This window comes from Ptychodera flava, chromosome 19 (genome assembly GCF_041260155.1).
Source record: "Ptychodera flava strain L36383 chromosome 19, AS_Pfla_20210202, whole genome shotgun sequence".
Lineage (NCBI taxonomy): Eukaryota > Metazoa > Hemichordata > Enteropneusta > Ptychoderidae > Ptychodera > Ptychodera flava.
In genome coordinates, this window is record NC_091946.1 from 10138865 (window position 1) to 10157568 (window position 18704).

Genomic DNA, 18704 nt, shown 5'->3' on the forward strand with positions numbered 1-18704 from the left:
ATGTATATCTGCATTTGTAGACAATATGATCACTGAAAGCTCTCAAGATGTAGAGTGAGGTGCGCCCTGGTACAAAGAGAACTACACCAATGTATACTGTCTTGTGTTCGGTTGCAATGAAGACAGGCTATTAGCAGGTAACTGCGGACATGTATTGGCTTGGCAAACCGTTTACAGCACCCAAAGGAATTGCAGGAGGGAGATTTCCGTGGATATTTGTCTAATGAGACAGCAAAGTCAAATGCTGACATTGAATGTGTAACTTGAATTCTCAAGGGAGGGTTAATCGGCTAGAAAACCAAGGCAATATTCCGCATGGCTGGGAAGATGATTTAAGCTCGTGTGTTGACACACGTGAGCTATCGTCTTTCTGTGTCTGACTGACAGCACAATATCTCGCGTACGGCTCATCAGATCAGATGGAATTAGGTACGGAAATATTGTTTGTAAAATGGTTAGGACTGAATAGTTGCATGTATGAATTGAGGCTGATTTGCGTAATGATGTGATCAGAAGATCGTATTCATCTTGTTACCGATATTGATCAAAAGAAATACATGTGGAGGATGTTAAGCCTTCCAGGCTACTAGCAGTTTCATGACAATGAAATTGCTCATTAGCGTATTTAACAAACTTTCAGAATATGAGATATAAAACTGGCAGCGCTTGAATAAAGTTAATGAAACTTACTGAAGATAGATGATATAAATGCAGTGAAAGTCAATTAGCATTTTGCATCAGCTAATTATTTAAATGAGTAATTTGCATATTCAACGAATTTTGACAATTGGTGATATTTAAGTGCAGGGAATTGAACAAAGCTAGTGAGATTTACCCATACAATGATAAGACTTTAGTAAAAGATATTTATCATTTCATGTTAGCTATTTTTTAATCTGCATAGTTGATAATACTTTTAATTGATGCAACACATCAAAAATCATTACATCAAATTTAATGAAAACATACAGATATTGCTCATGTAGGTGAGATTAAAAAGACGATGGTTCTACAGCTTTATGTCAAATAACTGGCAGTCAGCATATTCAAAGAACTTTTGAAATTTTGCTTTCATCTCTAAAATAGCTGCATCATGGCACAAATTTGATGAATTTGGCAACAGATGATTTTGACGACCACAGCAAGATCACATATCGAAGACACATTTGCAATTTCATGTGAGCTGATTGTAAACATGGAAATAAGGTCAGAGAAAAAAATTCAATCTACAGACAACTGCAACAGACTGAACATGGAACCGTTTTCAGTTCAAATCTGGTAATTTACATATTTTTTATTCAGTATTGTCCTTTGGTGTATTCAAAGGTTTTGTGGTTGGCAGAGGTTGCTTGCTTTAGAAGGCTGGGCCGGCAGAAGTTGCCTGTTTAATGGCCAGTAGCTGTAAGGTTGGTAACTTTTGATTTTTATACTTTCACTATTTTCGTTTTTCATGTCAACTATATTAAAACACCAGCTATTCAGCTGGTCAACACAGCGTCTATATGTGTAAAATGCACTCGGTTACTTTTTACATTTGAACTCTGGTCCAGACCAGAATCCACTCATCAACAATGTAGTCTACACGTGTACAGAATGAGTTGACAAGCTGAATAACGTGTAACTCAACATACTTTGGGAAGTAGAACAATAAACTGTAGTTAACGTTAAAAAATAAAATAGAAAATAAAACTCATCAAAAGTTACAGGTATAAATGGCCCTTTAAGGTGGCAGAAAAGGCTAGAGTGACCGGTAAAATTAAATCTCAAAATAAGGTATTTACTTTCTTTAAGATATTTAATAATATGAAATTAACAGAAAGTGTCTTCAGCATATATAGAGATACTGCATATTAAATTTTCATAGCAATTACAGGCAAGGTATTAGCTAGGGAGTCATTCACACCTATGTCCATTGTGGGGTTTGTTTTGCTGCTCAATGTTCCCTTAGACTGATTAAAATTAATCCACATTACCATCGCCTACTTTAATGGATGTTAGATCCTTACGCATGAATGGGGAGGGAGGGAGGGTGGGTTGGTGAGAGGGGTCTCTACAGTAAAACCATGACTGACAAAAAAAAATCCACAAAACTAACAAAAAAATTAATCTGATTGTTCAATAATTTGGAGTGTGTTACCACACCTAAAAGTAAGAGACCATCAAAAGTAATTTCAAATTGGCTCAAAACTGACGGAGTGAAGTCTCATATGTAAAAACAGACTTGGTCAAAGTGATTTTTTTCCAATGAAAATAAGGCTATTTGTGACAACTCAGCTATCTCATTTTCTTTCTGATGGAGATGTTTCAATTCAATGAGAAATCATTTCAGTTGAAGCTATAGGTATGCAGTGACATCTGCCAAGTACACTTTCATGATGCTATACCAATACTTTCACCCAAGTTAGGGATGATATGGTACGGGGAGGGTTCTTGAGACACTCAATTTTCACAATACTGTTTTGATATGCTGTTTGAGTGAGACTCATTATGAAGCTAGGGAAGTCAATGAATTTTCCCTCGTGTTTTCAAATTAGTGAAAATTAGATACTAATACATTTCCCTGCAGAACTAACACAGGTACAGTCACAATTTTAACATTCAAATTTCAACAATTTTTAGATTTTTTCTCACATCCAAACCTTCGCACTGTAACCCATGATTTTTTCTCCTTGGTTATGAACCACAATGGTTTAAAGTTTCCTTTTGGCAAGTCTGTGCAATACTTGGATAATTTATTTTGTGGTGCCTATTGCCTCCAGTATATCTCTACTGTATTGTGTTGACCAAAAGCACATAACAAAGAAACAGGTCGTATGGATGAGATTCATTAATAAGTTTCCATTTCCTGAGAGAGTGAGAGAGTTTGTTAATAACCTCAATTTCAGACTTCAACAAAACCTGATGACACATTACCCAGCAATTACACCTTTTTCATTGAAGAAAAAAAAAACTGTGAAAATTGCAAATTGAGCATCTTTTCAATATGTTGGCATTATTATGTGGGAAAACACGACACCCTTGGGACGGGAACTGTGTAACAATAGACAAAGGTGAGACGAAATTACAATAAATGAGCTCATCTATGTCTGTCTGAATTTCCTCTTGGCTTTTGCAATAAAGTGAAGTTCCATTTGTAGAACTGACTATGTAAGATCAGCATTCAGCAATATTATCCTTCTATGATTACGATAGATCACTCAGAAAAATTTTAGACACAGAACCTGTTATTAGTATTCCCAGATTTACTGGCGGTTTCCTTTCTGAGGAACATCCGGCCATGAAGACACTGATACGGTGTGTACCCTGCCCCCAACCTCACCCCCCCCCCCTGCACTAATATGACTCACCACTGAGTAATGGCTTCTCCCAGACTCAAGAGAATTTAAAATTTTCTTTGAATGGGTGAAGTGCTGACTCAAGTGAATTTCAAGAAATTAAGAAATTACTAAATTTAATAAAAAATTTCACAATCTTAAGTTTCAGGGCAAGGGCACCATGCATCTATAGTACACATGCTCTCTCTCTCTCTCTTTCTCACACACACACACACCCACACACGCTATTAAAAAGCCATTTTTTCAAAGATAGCAATACCAAATGTTGGTATCATACATAAATCATCTTCACTCTGCACTGATGCAACCTATGACTGTCATCAATTCAGTACTGAACGGTAAGACCATTGAGAAATCACAATCGCTGAGTATCATCCTATGAAGCCGGAATTCTAATATCGTATTAAAATCATCTTATTCCGGTTATAAATATGATCTCCCACATCACATCAATACAGAGTTACAACGGTCACAATTGTTTTTCAAAATTCATTCTCCTGCTTGATGAGTGATGCTTTATATTTCCACAGTTTCTCATTCCTCATGGCTTCCAGTTTTTTTATCCATCTTTCTTCCTTCTCCTCGGCACTGACAAATAACTGTTGGCAGAAGAAGAATAAAAGAACGTGTCACATAATATGAAAGGATAATATCCCGTAATCAGATATTTTTAGTGCTATGAATGTTGACTTTGTGTAATTTCAAACCAGACTGCCCGGCAGCATTACATCAGATCATTCATTTCATATTTGTGATTATCACTTAGTTTACATAGTTGATTATTTTTGTCAGAAATGGATTGGAACCTGTCTCAATCTAGTGTATGAATATTGCGTTGACTGTATTGCATTTCAAATTGAGACCTCCTTTGATATTTTCTATTTTCTGCTCTGAAGGGTTAACGTCAAGGCTCACAGCTCATTGCAGGAGCATTGCACTGTAAAAGTTTTGTGTGCGAGCTGATATGTTGCACAAAAAAGTACTTGCTCTTTGTCCCAATTTAGACTGGAATAAAGTATATATGTGTGTCTGTGTGTGTGTGTGTGAGAGAGAGAGAGAGAGAGAGAGAGAGAGAGAGAGAGAGAGAGGCAGGGAGGAAGTGACTGACTATGGACACATGAAAGTCAAGGCAGTCAATCGACTTGTCTTTGAAAGTTCTTTTTCTCATTTTTGTAATTTTAATCAAACAACCTGACTTGCCAGACAAGCTTTTGCAATGTTTGACTTGAAAACTATCCCAGTCCTAATCAACAGTTGTCAAGGTAACCTATGTTTTCTATTGTTTTCCCCAATCAATTCATTTGACATAAAAACTATAAATAGCTGCGGATGCTGTTTTATCTCTCTGTTAAACAGTTTTAAGTTGAAAGACATGACTAAAATACACATTACACCAGTTTGTCAGAAATAACTAAGCTTCATGACTCAATTCTTTACACATTGGAATGCCAGCCAATGCTGACATACGATGCCCAACATTAAGAATCGTAAAGGCTGCATGCTTGGGACAGAATTCTCAGCAACCCATGGTACATGGCATAGTTGGCTGCTTGTTGCCATGGTGATGAGAGTAACTTGGCAGCCACATTGGTTGTGATCCATGCTCGCTTGGAAAGCAATCGGTACCTTCTAGAAGTGCTTGCTAAAGGCATGTCCAGTGAAATTTCAAGACCTGAGTATGCTAGACCCTCCTGGCATTTCCAAACTGCCAGTGGCCGTAACCGCTACCCACGATTGCCACACACAGAAATCAGCAGGGGCTATCCATAATGAATGAGGACTGTTTACGCACCAGTGTTTACAGGTACTTGAAATGTCTGAATGTGCCAAGAGGAGTGTGCTGCACAAACAAGAACACCCTTAAGCTCATTATGGTGATCAATAACACCTTTTGTGTACGTAAAGAGTGGTGACATAATCATTCATTGTGCACGCAAAAAGGGATCCATGTCTTGGTCTATAGAGGGCATGAGAGATTGACTTTCACCAAGCCACCAAGGAATGGCACAGAGACTACCTTGTTCTGTCTCTGAAGTACGTCACTGCACTGGGTGTGCTATGTTGCGAGGTCACTGCAATTCAGCAATGATTTCAGAATCCCATACGTTTCAAAAGTTTGTCTGGATCTATGAAATTATCCACATGACAAATTCCCAATTGTCTTGAAAGTCAGATTCCTTCTTAATTAGCGACAATAGTATTGTTGTCTCCAAAATTCCAGTCTTTGTCTCTAAACTGCATTGTTTTCAGTGTGGTTCAACATCGTCCTATTGTTTCACGCATGGCGGTACAGTAGCACACACAAGGAGTCAAAGGTTGACTGACACCAAAGTGGACGACTTGAACTTCCTCTGCTTGCCCTGCAAACCATTCAATTCTCACCTAATATTTAGAGTTTCATTTCCTGTGAGACTTCAGTTTTCAACCGTGCATAATACAACCAATCTCCTTCATGGTGAATCTGTTCAATGTCTTAAATCACAGAAACTCTACCTGTGGCCTGGCATAAAAGCTACTATACAAGTCTGTGAGTCTGGCTGTTGTGTGCGACAGCCAGCAATGTGGATGAAAATAGTACCCATGAGCACAGCGCTTTTCAAGATTCACAAGGAATCACTCACACACCTTGTATGAAATATATTGCACACACATGTAATGTTTACCACATTTTTTTCTGACAATCTGACACTCAAGATTTATCATCAAAACCATTGAAAAAAGTGTTGATTTTCAATGATACATCTGGTAATTTACGGCTAAATTTGGCCAATAAAGTGTTGTGTTCCACTTTTGACCTTGAACTGACCTCAGACAAACATCTGTTGGTCTCTGTCATCGATATGTTAACAAAAATATTAAAATTGATTGTTTTGTCGAAAAATCAAGTATTAACAGCTCTAAATGTTTTGAGAGACACTGGTACGTTGGCTTCTTTTTTGTACTGCGCTTGTAATTTTTGACTTTCAAAATGTGGAAATCCGAAGCATGAAAGAAATCTGTGATTTTATCAAAATGAAAAAAAAGTGTTGCAAAGACTACATTGTACTTTACTTACACTGTGAGATGCCAGCGGGCCTCGGTCTTTGTAGACATACACATTCTTTTTCTGTGACTTGGCCCCAGTGAAAGGTTGAAAGCTAACACTGCCACCACCAAATATGGCAGCATCATGTGACTCATCTGCACCAGTAAGAGATGCACTTGGAGTCTGAAATTGACAAAAAATATATTTATAAAGGTGATATTCAACAGATGATTATATATTTACTTTATACAGTAATGTTTAGCATAATAATGAGTTAGTGCAAACTGGTTTGAGAAGTCTGCATAAAACTTATTTTGCTTAACATTTTATGGCAGACATCAGATATCAAATATGAATGGCAGAGGTAAATTTGACAAGACATGGAATTTGGAATTCTCAAGAGATGGACTTACTGGTTTTGAATCCTGTGAAGATTTGAACGCTGAGGGTACAAAACCATCTTGTTCGATGTCTTCAATAGCTTGTTGCCTCTGCATTTGTTCAGCTAGGCTCAGCTTATCTGTCATCATCAAACAGAATTACAATGGTACATTTGCAAAATGAAACACAAAAGTATTGTGAGTTTTGGGGCTCAGGGTTTCGTGGCAATGGAGAGGACTCAAGGTTTCATGAACAAAGTAGAGGGAGTGCTCAGGGTTTCACGGCAAAAGAGAACAATGATAGGCAAGTTCAAGATGAGTACATAGACAGAACAGAGGGCCTTATGACTTTCAAGGAAAACACAGCATGAGACTTGAGAAACAGAAATCAGAATTTTCAATCTTCATGACAGCCATATCATGACTGGCTGGTGGAGTTCATGGACAGCGCCCTCTAGTGTTTACAATCTCTTAAATGAGCGACAATTTCAAATTGCTTTTCAGGTCATTTCCATTGACCGATTGTAATGGTGTAAGCACTATCTCCAAGGAAGACTTTGACAGCCAGAATTTAAGAGTCAAATTTTCATATTTGAATATCAAATTACAAGTTTTTAGGACCTCAATGACCTTCATGTTTGCATTACCTTGCATTGCATAGATATTTGTTGCACGTTTTAAAACTGGGGTAGTTCACGCCTCAAAATTAAAAAACTTTGCTCAAACTTTGCATCAGAGAACTTAAAATCATTACCTTTTAAATTAAAGGATACAAATCAGTGGTCACTGTTCAAAATTTCCCCAAATGTATCAACTCTATAAATTCAAAATGGCCACCATCTGTTTGTTAACTCTATGGGGAAAACTTTAATTACTCTATGAGCTCACAATGACACCCTCCCAACCCCCCAGGTGGTACACCAAAAAAAGTATTGTACAATTTTGAAAGTGGGAATATCTGTCTCCGAAGCACATCCTATCTTGAAGACATGTGTTGGCAAATACTGCATAAATGGCAAAAATTGAGGACTATTTTTAACAATCTAAATGCATCAAAACTTACCTCCACTTTGCAATAATCCTTTTTGTCTGAGAGCTGCATCTGCTGAAGCTACGAGAGGTAGGAGGAGAATGAAAAATTATCAATTTAATTTGTTTCATGAAACTTAAAAGAGCAAGAAAAAAATTGTTACAACATAGCATGATAATTAATCCCTGGTGACGTTTTTATTTACATATACTATGATTTACCAAACAATAGTTAAACGAGAGAAATGAATTCAAGAAGGATTATTGGAAGTAGATTGCAAATATCCTCCGTTAATTTTTACACAAGATCCAAGGAAAATGTGTTGCTACTTGATATGATTTGTTTGTACTAGAAATCCAAGCAAGCAGCTCAGCATGGTGAAATTTTCAGTACATGTACACAAGGATGCTCAGCACATTATCTCACATAGTGTTTACAAAGAACAGACTTTCAATTCATCCAGTTGTCAAGTTTTACAATGGTTTATTTAAAAGTGAGGAAATCTATGATGGATGTATCTTACCTGCTGCCTCTAATGCTTTTTGCATTCTTATCTTAGTCTTCTCTGCTGGAGTCTAGATTTCAAAAGAAAAATGCATCGGTAAAACACATTCTTTAGAGTGATGGTCCGTAACTTGGTGATTTTTGTTGGTTTTACCATTCATTGTAAGGTACATTGCTTGTATGTATTTCACCCTAACATGTCCAGGTACCATCTATCAAGTTTGTCATTCTCCGCTACTTTGATAACAACCGGTGATAGAAATCTGCCGAATAGGCCCACTATGGAGTCAAAAGACCTGCTCTGCTCTGCTTTCACAGAGTTCTACACACACAGTGCATACAATTTATCCTCAAACGTGTGCCGTAATAGCTACGAATAAAATATGGGCATTTCTACATTCATGTGCATGAATGTTCATTGTATGCTTCAATTTGCATTCCAGATTACACCCACTATCCCCTAATGATGTGAAGAGACACATTAATAACACTGTGTCTGTGAAACACCCACTGGATATGCAAGAGGTAGGTACTGATCAATGTCTTGCTGGATTTCAAGATTTGAAACAAACACATCAGCCTATCTCTACATTTGGTGGGACGTCTCCTGTTCTGTGACAAAGAAGTCTTTCAACGAACACTGTCACTATTCATTCGCTTTTTCCAAGTGTGAGGAGAATGACAAAGACATTTCCATGTCTTGTGAGTGGCTGTCATGTCATCTCCTGAAGGAATTTGCTCTAAAATTCACTGTCCGGAGATGACAGACCATTCCAGTTGCCCTTCCTTTGCCCTGTGTTCCACTTTGTTATTGTGACTAGCAGCACACAATGCAGAGTCTGTTTTGGGAGGTGTATCATACGGCATGCAGTGGTGACTTTGTCAGATTGCATTTCATTTAGCAAAACTGATTGCCTTCCCATAAAGTGCTAAACAGAGAATCCATTGATACCACTGAAAATTACATCAGGGTTTTACAAGTGGGTGAGGCTGCTACACTTTCGGCTTCAATTTTGCTCTAATATCAAAATTTAGTTCTGCCAACCGATTAGCAGTTCTAGGATAACAGATAATAGATATTCCAAAGTTGTCAGCATAGCAAAATTTAACCTCCTTCACATCATGTTGAATTTCGTTGTACGTACATTTCCTGTCCATGATGGCGCCACAGAGTTTTTCAAAACATCTGACGACAGTGAGTGTCATTTTGATATTTCAAAACTAAACATTCTAATTTTTGATGGGCACTGAACAGATAACTTCTAAAATCAAATCAAATCAAATCAAATGGCACTAATGGAAGATACTTCGGATGGCAAGTTCACTTACAATTGACCTTAGCACACCACAACAGAAATGTTGCACTATGAATACCGAACTGCTTTATGGAAACATGACAAAGAAGATACCATGTTACAGTTGTACAACCAAACAAGTGTGGATAAACCAGTGCACAGAATTACACATATTTCTGTGTCATTTTACGCTTGTGATTTTGTTGTGGTTTATTTGATTTCTGGTTTTTCATCTATTGGGTATACTTTCATAAACATTTTAACCTGACATTTCTGGACTATGACTCCCCTTTGGAAACAGAGGATTCATAATCATATATAATTTCTGTACATGTGTACAAATTCACAAACAGATACAAACCATAACATGTCTCTCCTTTCTGTTGCACTCTGAACCAGAGCACATGACATCAGGATTCAAAAGACTGGATATTTAGTAACTGTGATGATGTCATATTTTGACTACAATGGCCCAAAAAGCTGTATACTATGTATAATATAATTTTAACGTAATGATACCATATCATGACTACATTGGCCCTGTACGCTGCATACTACACATGAAACAACGATGTAATACTCTGAACATAATGCCCCTGTATGCTGCATATCATATATAACTGGAGCTAACAATGTCATGTTATGACCATAATGGCCCTGTAAGCTGCATACCATATGTAATATAAAGTTAACATAGTGATGTCATATTTATGACCATAATGGCCCTGTAAGCTGCATACCATATGTAATATAAAGTTAACATAGCGATGTCATATTTATGACCATAATGGCCCTGTAAGCTGCATACCATATCATTAAAGCCTGGAATATCAGCAAAGGGGTCTAATTTCTTGTCTTCAACTGCCATTTCCAACATCACCCTGGGGATGCTCGGTGACCGGCTGTAAGAACGCTCTCGACTTCTCCTCTTATCCCGACCAAATTCATCTTTGACAATTCTGCAATGGCATTTTGAAAAAATACACCTTATTTTCAGAACCAAACCATTTTGTCACATACACTGTATAAATAGCAAAACTTTAGATGGTTTTGATGGAAATGTTATAAACCTGATATGGAGAAAGTATAAATTACATAATGATAACTACTGCAAGTATGTTTCTGTCTTCCTTTCTGGGCCTCAAATCCATGGCACCACCAAAATGCTTTGCTATAAATATGGGAAAGCAAGAGTTTTGATTGCAATAAAAAATATATCAGATGAAAACACATTGATTAAAATTAGTCAAATTGGAATAAGTATCATGATGTGATAGGTTTACAATTTATCAGTATGTTTCTTGAACTAACAAAATATTGGTTTATGAACTCCAAAATTTACACAAATTTTAATTTGTCCAATTTGTGTTCATGACAAAAAATTATTTAAATCCAGCGACAATTGTGAACTTCTGCATGCAAGCTACTATAATTTTTATGGGTGAGAGGATATTGACTTCTTTGGGACTCTATCAGTAGTAAGTTTGTATCATCAAACTGTCAACAATAAGAATCTAGCTTACAGGTTTACACTTACTGCTTTGATCTTGACCTTGACCTAGATCTTGACCTTTTAGATCTTTTTGACCGACTTCCCAAAGGGCTTCTTGACCTTCTACCCCTTGACCTACTTCTTGACCTTTGTCGACCCCTTGACCTGCTTCTTGACCTTTGTCGACCCCTTGATCTACTTCTTGACCTTTGCCGACCTCTTGATCTGCTTCTTGACCTCTGCCTCCCACGAGATCTACTTCTTGACCTTTGTCGACCTCTTGATCTACTTCTTGACCTTTGTCGACCCCTTGATCTACTTCTTGACCTTTGGCGACCCCGTGATCTGCTTCTTGATCTACGACGAACTACATGTGATTTACTTCCTACTCTGAAAGGTGACCGGCTTCTTGATCTCCAGTTTCTTCGCTGTGAATAAGTGTCTCTGAAAGGTGATGGAGAACGTGATCGCCTGACTGATTTCTTGGTCTTTGATTTTGAGCTATCGTCACGATCTCTTCCAGTACTTCTTGACCTTGACCTGCGTTTGCGAGCTTTATTACTGTCGCGTGAGCTTCGATCCCTTTCAGGACTTTGGGACTTTGATCGGCGCTTCTTTGATCTGTGACTGTCGTCTCGATTTCTCTCACGACTTCTTGAGCGTGATCTATGTTTTGTATGCTTGTGACGTTTCTTCTCCCTATCATCATCTTCACTGTTTGTTTTACTGTGTTTTCCCATGGCTCAAGTTACGATGAATAACTTCACCTCAAAATCATAACCTTCCCTTGTTCAAAAGTGTTTTGCTGTAAGAAAATGATGAAAAATAGGTTGTTTAATGTTGTAATCACATTTACAATGGCTTGGGGGATTGCAACTGGTGTGTTTTCTCCAGATTTTTCTCATAAGGTAGGAATGTCCCCTCTACTTGAACATTGGGGGGGATTTGATGCTGACTGAGGGGGACCATGATGAGTTATCTAGAAACTATATTAGAAACTTACAAAAGCCATTCACACTTCATTCATGTAAGTTCAAACACAGTTTTGAAATCTTGAGGCAAATTCAAGCTGTCTTTCAACTTTAGCACATCTTTCTGCAGATTGGGAGCTAAGTTTGTGGAGGCACCGTCGTTTGTCATTTTGCTTTGACTATGTGATCTTACATCGTAGGCAGTAATCACATAGTGCAGAGTGCCACTATCATAGTATCAATTACTTTAAGTATATTTTCTTTGATATTAATGACAAACTGTGCATATTTTGGACAAGGTGGTTACATATCATACTGATCGTACGACAGCAATGGGTCAAATCATGCAAGCATAAAGTATTGCAGACTGCAATCTGTACGATGAAAAGTGTATGATTTTGTAAGTAATTTGTTAAGTGTTTCACAAAAGGCAGCAAAAATCAAGTTTCTCTTTTTTTAAACCGATCTTCCCAACACAACTAATGCTTTCTCTGTGCATGAGCATACTTAGCTGGGATTTGCCATTGAACACATGCTATCATAATGATACCACTGCACATGCAATCATGTTATCAATTCCTTCCCCTTAAAAATAAAGAATGACAGCTGAAATATAACATTTCTTTGTCTTTGGTCGATGATATATCAAACAGCTTATTCTGTGGAAAATTGCTAAGATCGTCATTTCCAGACTCAAAATTTCGGCGTGTTTGTAAAAAGATGTTTCCAGTCACTTGTTTTTCAATTATTCTCATGCATAAAGCTTTCACAATCATTCCTGATGTCTACAAGACCCTCCCTACTTTCTATCAACCATTAGTCCATGGAAATGCTTGGTGTTTCCAAAGTAAGCATGCAGCTTAATGGCCAACCGTCATGGTGAAAACAATTGATGTGGCATCTCCTTCTCATTTTACCTCTATGGTTAAAACTAATGAAGCAAAACATGTCCCATGTGGTGCATTTAAACAAAAACTTAAACATTTGAAGCCCTCTGAAAATACAGATACTGTAAATATGACTTGTACAGGCTAAAGCTGCTGTAACAGGACGAGTCGAGTGGGTGAAAATAAGTGTGGTTTTGGCTCAATATGACTTTTTACTGACTCAATCAATGGGAAAATGTTGCTGTTTGGCAGGGAAGGGTTTGAAGGCAAAATGGAAACCTGAGGCAGTTCCTTACGAAGGAATCATGCACCATGCTAGGGGACTGGTCAGTTTCTTCGGCCTGGGGGGGGGGGATGGATTATTTTTTGCCGACGTCAAAAAGTGGCTGACCCCCCCCCCCCTATTCAAAATTTTGAAAACAGGGTGACCCCCCTATCCAAATTTCGAAAACAGGGTGACCCCCCCCTGCACGCGACAACTGTAAAACAAAGGACATAACATATATATATATATATATATATATATATATATATATATATATATATATATATATATATATATATATATATATATATATATATATATATATATATATATATATATATATATATATATATATATATATATATATATATATATATATATATATATATATATATATATATTTATATTTTACATACATTTATATTTTAACAGTCATTCTGTGTTTTAATGAAATTGTTGACATGTCAGTTGTAAGATAGGAATTTCAAAGTGTCAATCTTGAAGTTTGAATACAGTACATTTTGAATGAATTGTGAATGTATTTCACATTTTATATGCTTAACCAGATGTCCTGAACAGAAATGGATGTCAATCATTAATATCAATGAGGGAAAAGCAGTAAATCAAAAATTTTGATGGGTGTTAAGACTTGCCAGCCATCCAATTAAATCTCCTGAGGAGTCATAGAGAGGCATTTTAGCCAAATCTGATGTGTGCAGTGTCTGAGATGACCTTTTCTTGTAACATTGAAACCATAAAAGCACAGCTAATGATGACAAAAACTGCCTTTTTAACTGTTATTTTGGTCATAAAAAAGCATCATTCTAAGGAAAACCTGAGACACAAAGGAAAACAGTTGCATCAATGACAACGAAAGATATCTTGCCATTTTTCTATCTCTAAAATAAGTCACTTTATCAAATATATATTGTGAAATATTTGTGCATGTTGCTTTCTCATACTGAATTCTCATAAAGAGAACAGAAAAGTATCAGGAATTTGCCATGCTTTTTATATGAAATGGAGATTTCATAATGGTACACTTTCACTTAGCAAACATCAAGATATCTCTGGCATATATCTCTGATTTATTAAAGTATGGCGCCCGAATACCTGATACCTCTGATATATTTCTTGTATGCTGAAAAATGTCTGATATATTAAAGTAATGTGCTCGAAGAGCACGCTGAAAAATATTGAACATACAGATATCTCTGATATATATATATGCCTGATATGTTAAAGTTGGGCGTGCTGAAAATATGTCTGATTATTAAAGTTACGCGCCCGAAGGGCGCGCCGAAAAATGCAACTGAATGATGAAATTTGTGGCTGACACGATGCATTTTAGGCAATGATGAGCCTGTGTCGAAATTCAAAAAACACACTGACCCCCCCTATTGGGCATTTCAAAAACATGGTGACCCCCCCTATCACCAAAGTCAAAAACAGGGTGATCCCCCCATGAATCCACCACCCCCCCCCCCCCCAGGCGAAGAAACTGACCAGTCCCTAGAGATGATCACAGCTTGTTAAGTCACTATAGATATCTCCATAGTTGAAACATGTACATGTATTTGGCCACGTTTTCTACAAAGTGCCCGACATCTATCGGAAAAACAAAAATAGCGTCAATGACACTGTAGCTCCCATCCTGGACTATTTAGTGTTTGTTCTCTGGTCAGATATTTGAACATGTGTGAAAGGGATAAAGTGCATGAAGTGAAAATACTTAAATGAAATGTACTGGAGACAGTGAAATATGTTTAATGTAATTATTCAGAATATAAAATGGAAAAAATACAGAATTAGATATATCGAATACTTTGATACAACCATTAACTCAACAAGTCATTTACAATGACATAGTCCCCACTTGTAATAGGAGTATTAGTCTTGATGGGGCAGGAAAATGTGGTCATTAAGAAGTATCACTGGAGTGTATATGTTGAGATCTATGGGCACATAGGGTCTGATGTCGTTGTTCCCAATTTGAAACACATGAGGCATGTCTAAGTTATGGTTCTAAATCGGGAAAAAAGATCAGACCTCTAGCAGTATTGGCCAGCCAAGAAATACATATGCGCATAATAAATGAGGTACAAGATGTGACATCTTAAGGTCTAATATCCTATCAAAATTGGAGGGTATAGAACTTGTGGTTACTGAAATATGCATATATATGTATAATCAAGGTCAAAGGTCATCGAGGTCACATGACATTTTGAAAAAAAAAATATTGCTAATTAATCCCTATATGCCAAAAAATCAGATCTCTAGCTCTATTCGCTTGCCCAGAATTAGATGTGTACATAATTAATGAGGTAAAGCGTGTGTTGTCATAAGGTCTCCCATCCTACTAAATACGAAGGACATAGCACTTGTGGTTACTTATTTATTGACATGAACATATATTTTAGGTAAAAGGTCATCGAGGTCACATGACATTTGGTCAAAAAAATTCTCTCCTATAGTTATCCCTATATACCAAAAATCAGACATCCAGCTCTATTGGATCGCTCAGAATGAGATATGCGCATAATTATTGAGGTAAAGTATGTGGCATCATAAGGTGTCCAATCATGCCAAACATGAAGGGTGTAGCACTTGTGGTTACCGAGTTATGGAAAAATATGTATATTTGAGGTCAAAGGTCACCGAGGTCACGTGACTTTTTGTCAAAAAAATTGTTTTGCTAAGTTATCCCTATATACCAAAAATCAGACCTCTAGCTCTATTGGCTCGCTCAAAATTAGATATGTGCACAATTAATGAGGTACAATATGTGGCGTCATAAGCTGTCCAATCATACCATACATGAAGGGTGTAGCACTTGTGGTTACTGAGTTATGGACAAATATGTATATTTGAGGTAAAAGTTCACTGAGGTCACGTGACATTTTGTCAAAAAAATTGTTGTCCCATCATACCATACATGAAGGGTGTAGCACTTGTGGTTACTGAGTTTTGGACAAATATGTATATTTGAGGTCAAAGGTCACTGAGGTCACGTGACATTTTGTCAAAAAAATTGTATTGCTAAGTTATCCCTATATACCAAAAATCAGACCTCTAGCTCTATTGGCTCGCTCAAAATTAGATATGCACATAATTAATGAGGTACAATATGTGGCGTCATAAGGTGTCCCATCATACCATACATGAAGGCTGTAGCACTTGTGGTTACTGAATTATGGACAAATATGTATATTTGAGGTCAAAGGTCACTGAGGTCACGTGACTTTTTGTCAAAAAAATTGCTTTGCTAAGTTATCCCTATATACCAAAAATCAGACCTCTAGCTCTATTGGCTCGCTCAAAATTAGATATGTGCATAATTAATGAGGTACAATATGTGGCGTCATAAGCTGTCCCATCATACCATATATAAAAGGTGGTAGCACTTCTGGTTACTGAGTTATGGACAAATATGTATATTTGAGATCAAAGGTCATCAAGGTCACATGACATTTTGTCAAAATATCCGAGATATCTGCGTGAACGGATGGACTCACGGATGGACAAACAGACAGACATGACCCAATCTATAAGCTCACTGGACTTCATCCGTGGGGACTAAAAATTGTGTCACTGCATCCTTTTTGCAATATGAATACGATGAGAAACTAAATTTTTATTTTTTGTGGCCTTATACATGGGAGTCTATGGAGATCTGCCTTATACATGGGAGTCTATGGACGTGTAAACTAAAAATATGCAAATTTCACCACGATTTGCCCAAATTTGGGAAAGGTCACTCCTATGCACTTCCATACCAAGTTTCAATCAATCGGACTTGTGGTTTCAGAGCAGGAGATTTTTTGACCAAAAATGGAGAAAATTACAAAAAAATTCATGAAAAATAGCAAGTCCAAGATACTGACCCAAGATGCGCACAATCATTTCATGTCAGCCCAAAGTACTTACATGCTAATTTTTCATGTAATCTGCTCAGTGGTTATTGAGTTTTTCAATTTTGACTGTTTTTACATTTTTTCACTTAATTTGCATATTTTTGGCAATGACAACTTCATTTGAACAAAATCTCATCTACAGCCCATCATCCATGTACACACCAAATATCAAGATGAAATGTGCAGCGGTTTTGGAGTTTTTGATGTTGACGGACAGACATACAGACATACAGACATACAGACATACAGACATACATACATACAGACATTTTCCTAGCCTATAAGAATAGCTTCCATTGCCATATATACATATGGCTATGGGAGCTAAAAATATGAAGTTGAATACCACAGCCACTTGATTAAATATCCGCATCAGATTCAAAGGCCTGCAAAGTGATAACGGTGTCTGCATGTTACGTGTAGTTGTGCTTCCATTTGTACTTGTATACTTGTGCCATAGGCATGTGGCTCATTCACTGCATGGTACCCTGCGAAGATTTTCTTTACAGGGCCTGATTCACTGATCTTCTCCTTTGTGCGTAGTAATATTACAATGTTTTTACATTCATGTACATTGTGTTTTCTTTGTGGAAAATTCTTCCCGTTAAACATTTCATGTATGAAGTCTTACTGGTTACATTAAAACCTAGCTGCAGTGTAGTAACTCGAGGTTCTGTCTAGAGTTGTGCGTCGGACGGTAAGACAACATTTGGTTTGCTGTCCGACCCACCTCTGGGCAAAACCTCGAGCTACATTACAGTACTGCAGCCACGGTGCACTGTAGCTATTCAAAGCCTTGTGTTGTAAATCACAGAATAGAAGTTGACCGATCATCTGTGCAAAATAATCATGTTCATACCCATATCAATGCAAAGTCCAAGTCAAATTTACATAACCATGTTGACAACTACAAAACAGCACAACACAAACGACAAGCAATGCACAAACCAAATACACAGCACAGTCACATTCAGAATCATGGAATAGAGTCGTGTGGACCTCTGGCAAAACAACTCTATCATCATCACGTGTTGCGACCAAAATTCCGGGTTTAAGCTTACTATTCGAACTTACGTTATTGGTGTATGCACTTGTGCTCGAAAAGCAAAAATCCCTTTTATAATTACTTCTAACTTGAAGACTCAACAGCAAGATGTACACGCTGACGAATGACGGCTGCCATGTTGGATTAATTTCTTTTACCTGCCATTGGGGGCGCTGCGCAATGACTTTAACAAATGTACGCAAGATATGTAGAAATGCTGGTATTGTGATTTAAATTGTATTTGACAATTTAGCAGTGATAATACTTTCTTGGGGAGAAAAGTAATGATTAGATTTACGACAATATTATTGTGTGTGATGCTTAAAATCATAACGAAGTGGAAAAATAAATGCAGAAACATTGTTTTACAAAGTTATTGCCCAGTGGTGTTGTTGGAATCAAATGGGAAGATATATTAGGAGTTGAAGGACAGAGAAAATTAATTCATAACTAATGAAACAGCATCAGATTTGATAGTTCATGTTTTTGAAACAATGAACTACTGGTGATTTCTCATCTATAGTCCAGTTCAGAAACCACATTCATATTCATTTTTCCACT

At 37.1% G+C, this 18704-nt stretch overlaps 1 protein-coding gene across 2 annotated transcripts; it reads right to left on the reverse strand.

Annotated features, from left to right (window-relative positions):
- Positions 1 to 866: 866 nt before the first annotated feature.
- On the reverse strand, positions 867 to 18325 carry LOC139118518 (serine/Arginine-related protein 53-like). 2 transcript variants are annotated; one of them, XM_070681851.1, is made up of 8 exons: positions 18173 to 18325; positions 11107 to 11866; positions 10378 to 10528; positions 8294 to 8345; positions 7804 to 7851; positions 6774 to 6880; positions 6391 to 6543; positions 867 to 3934 (listed from the first exon to the last, which is right to left on the reverse strand). In XM_070681851.1, exons 2-8 carry the CDS (start codon positions 11799 to 11801, stop codon positions 3818 to 3820), a joined length of 1323 nt encoding a protein of 440 aa, XP_070537952.1. In that variant the 5' UTR covers positions 11802 to 11866; positions 18173 to 18325; the 3' UTR covers positions 867 to 3817. The 2 variants fall into 2 exon arrangements, with proteins under 2 accessions (XP_070537952.1, XP_070537953.1); XM_070681852.1 differs by lacking the exon at positions 18173 to 18325 and having other exon boundaries at positions 11107 to 11328; positions 11359 to 11860.
- Between the last annotated feature and the right edge of the window lie 379 nt (positions 18326 to 18704).

What these genes read in the sequence shown, in the direction of transcription:
- LOC139118518 (XM_070681851.1), bottom strand. Translation starts at nt 11,801, where the DNA reads ATGGGAAAACACAGTAAAACAAACAGTGAAGATGATGATAGGGAGAAG. An exon ending in TTCCAGGCTTTAATGATATG is followed by an intron (nt 8,346 to 10,377) that starts GTATGCAGCTTA and finishes TTTGAAATCTAG; the next exon opens with ACTCCAGCAGAGAAGACTAA. An exon ending in CTTCACAGGATTCAAAACCA is followed by an intron (nt 6,544 to 6,773) that starts GTAAGTCCATCT and finishes TGTCAATTTCAG; the next exon opens with ACTCCAAGTGCATCTCTTAC.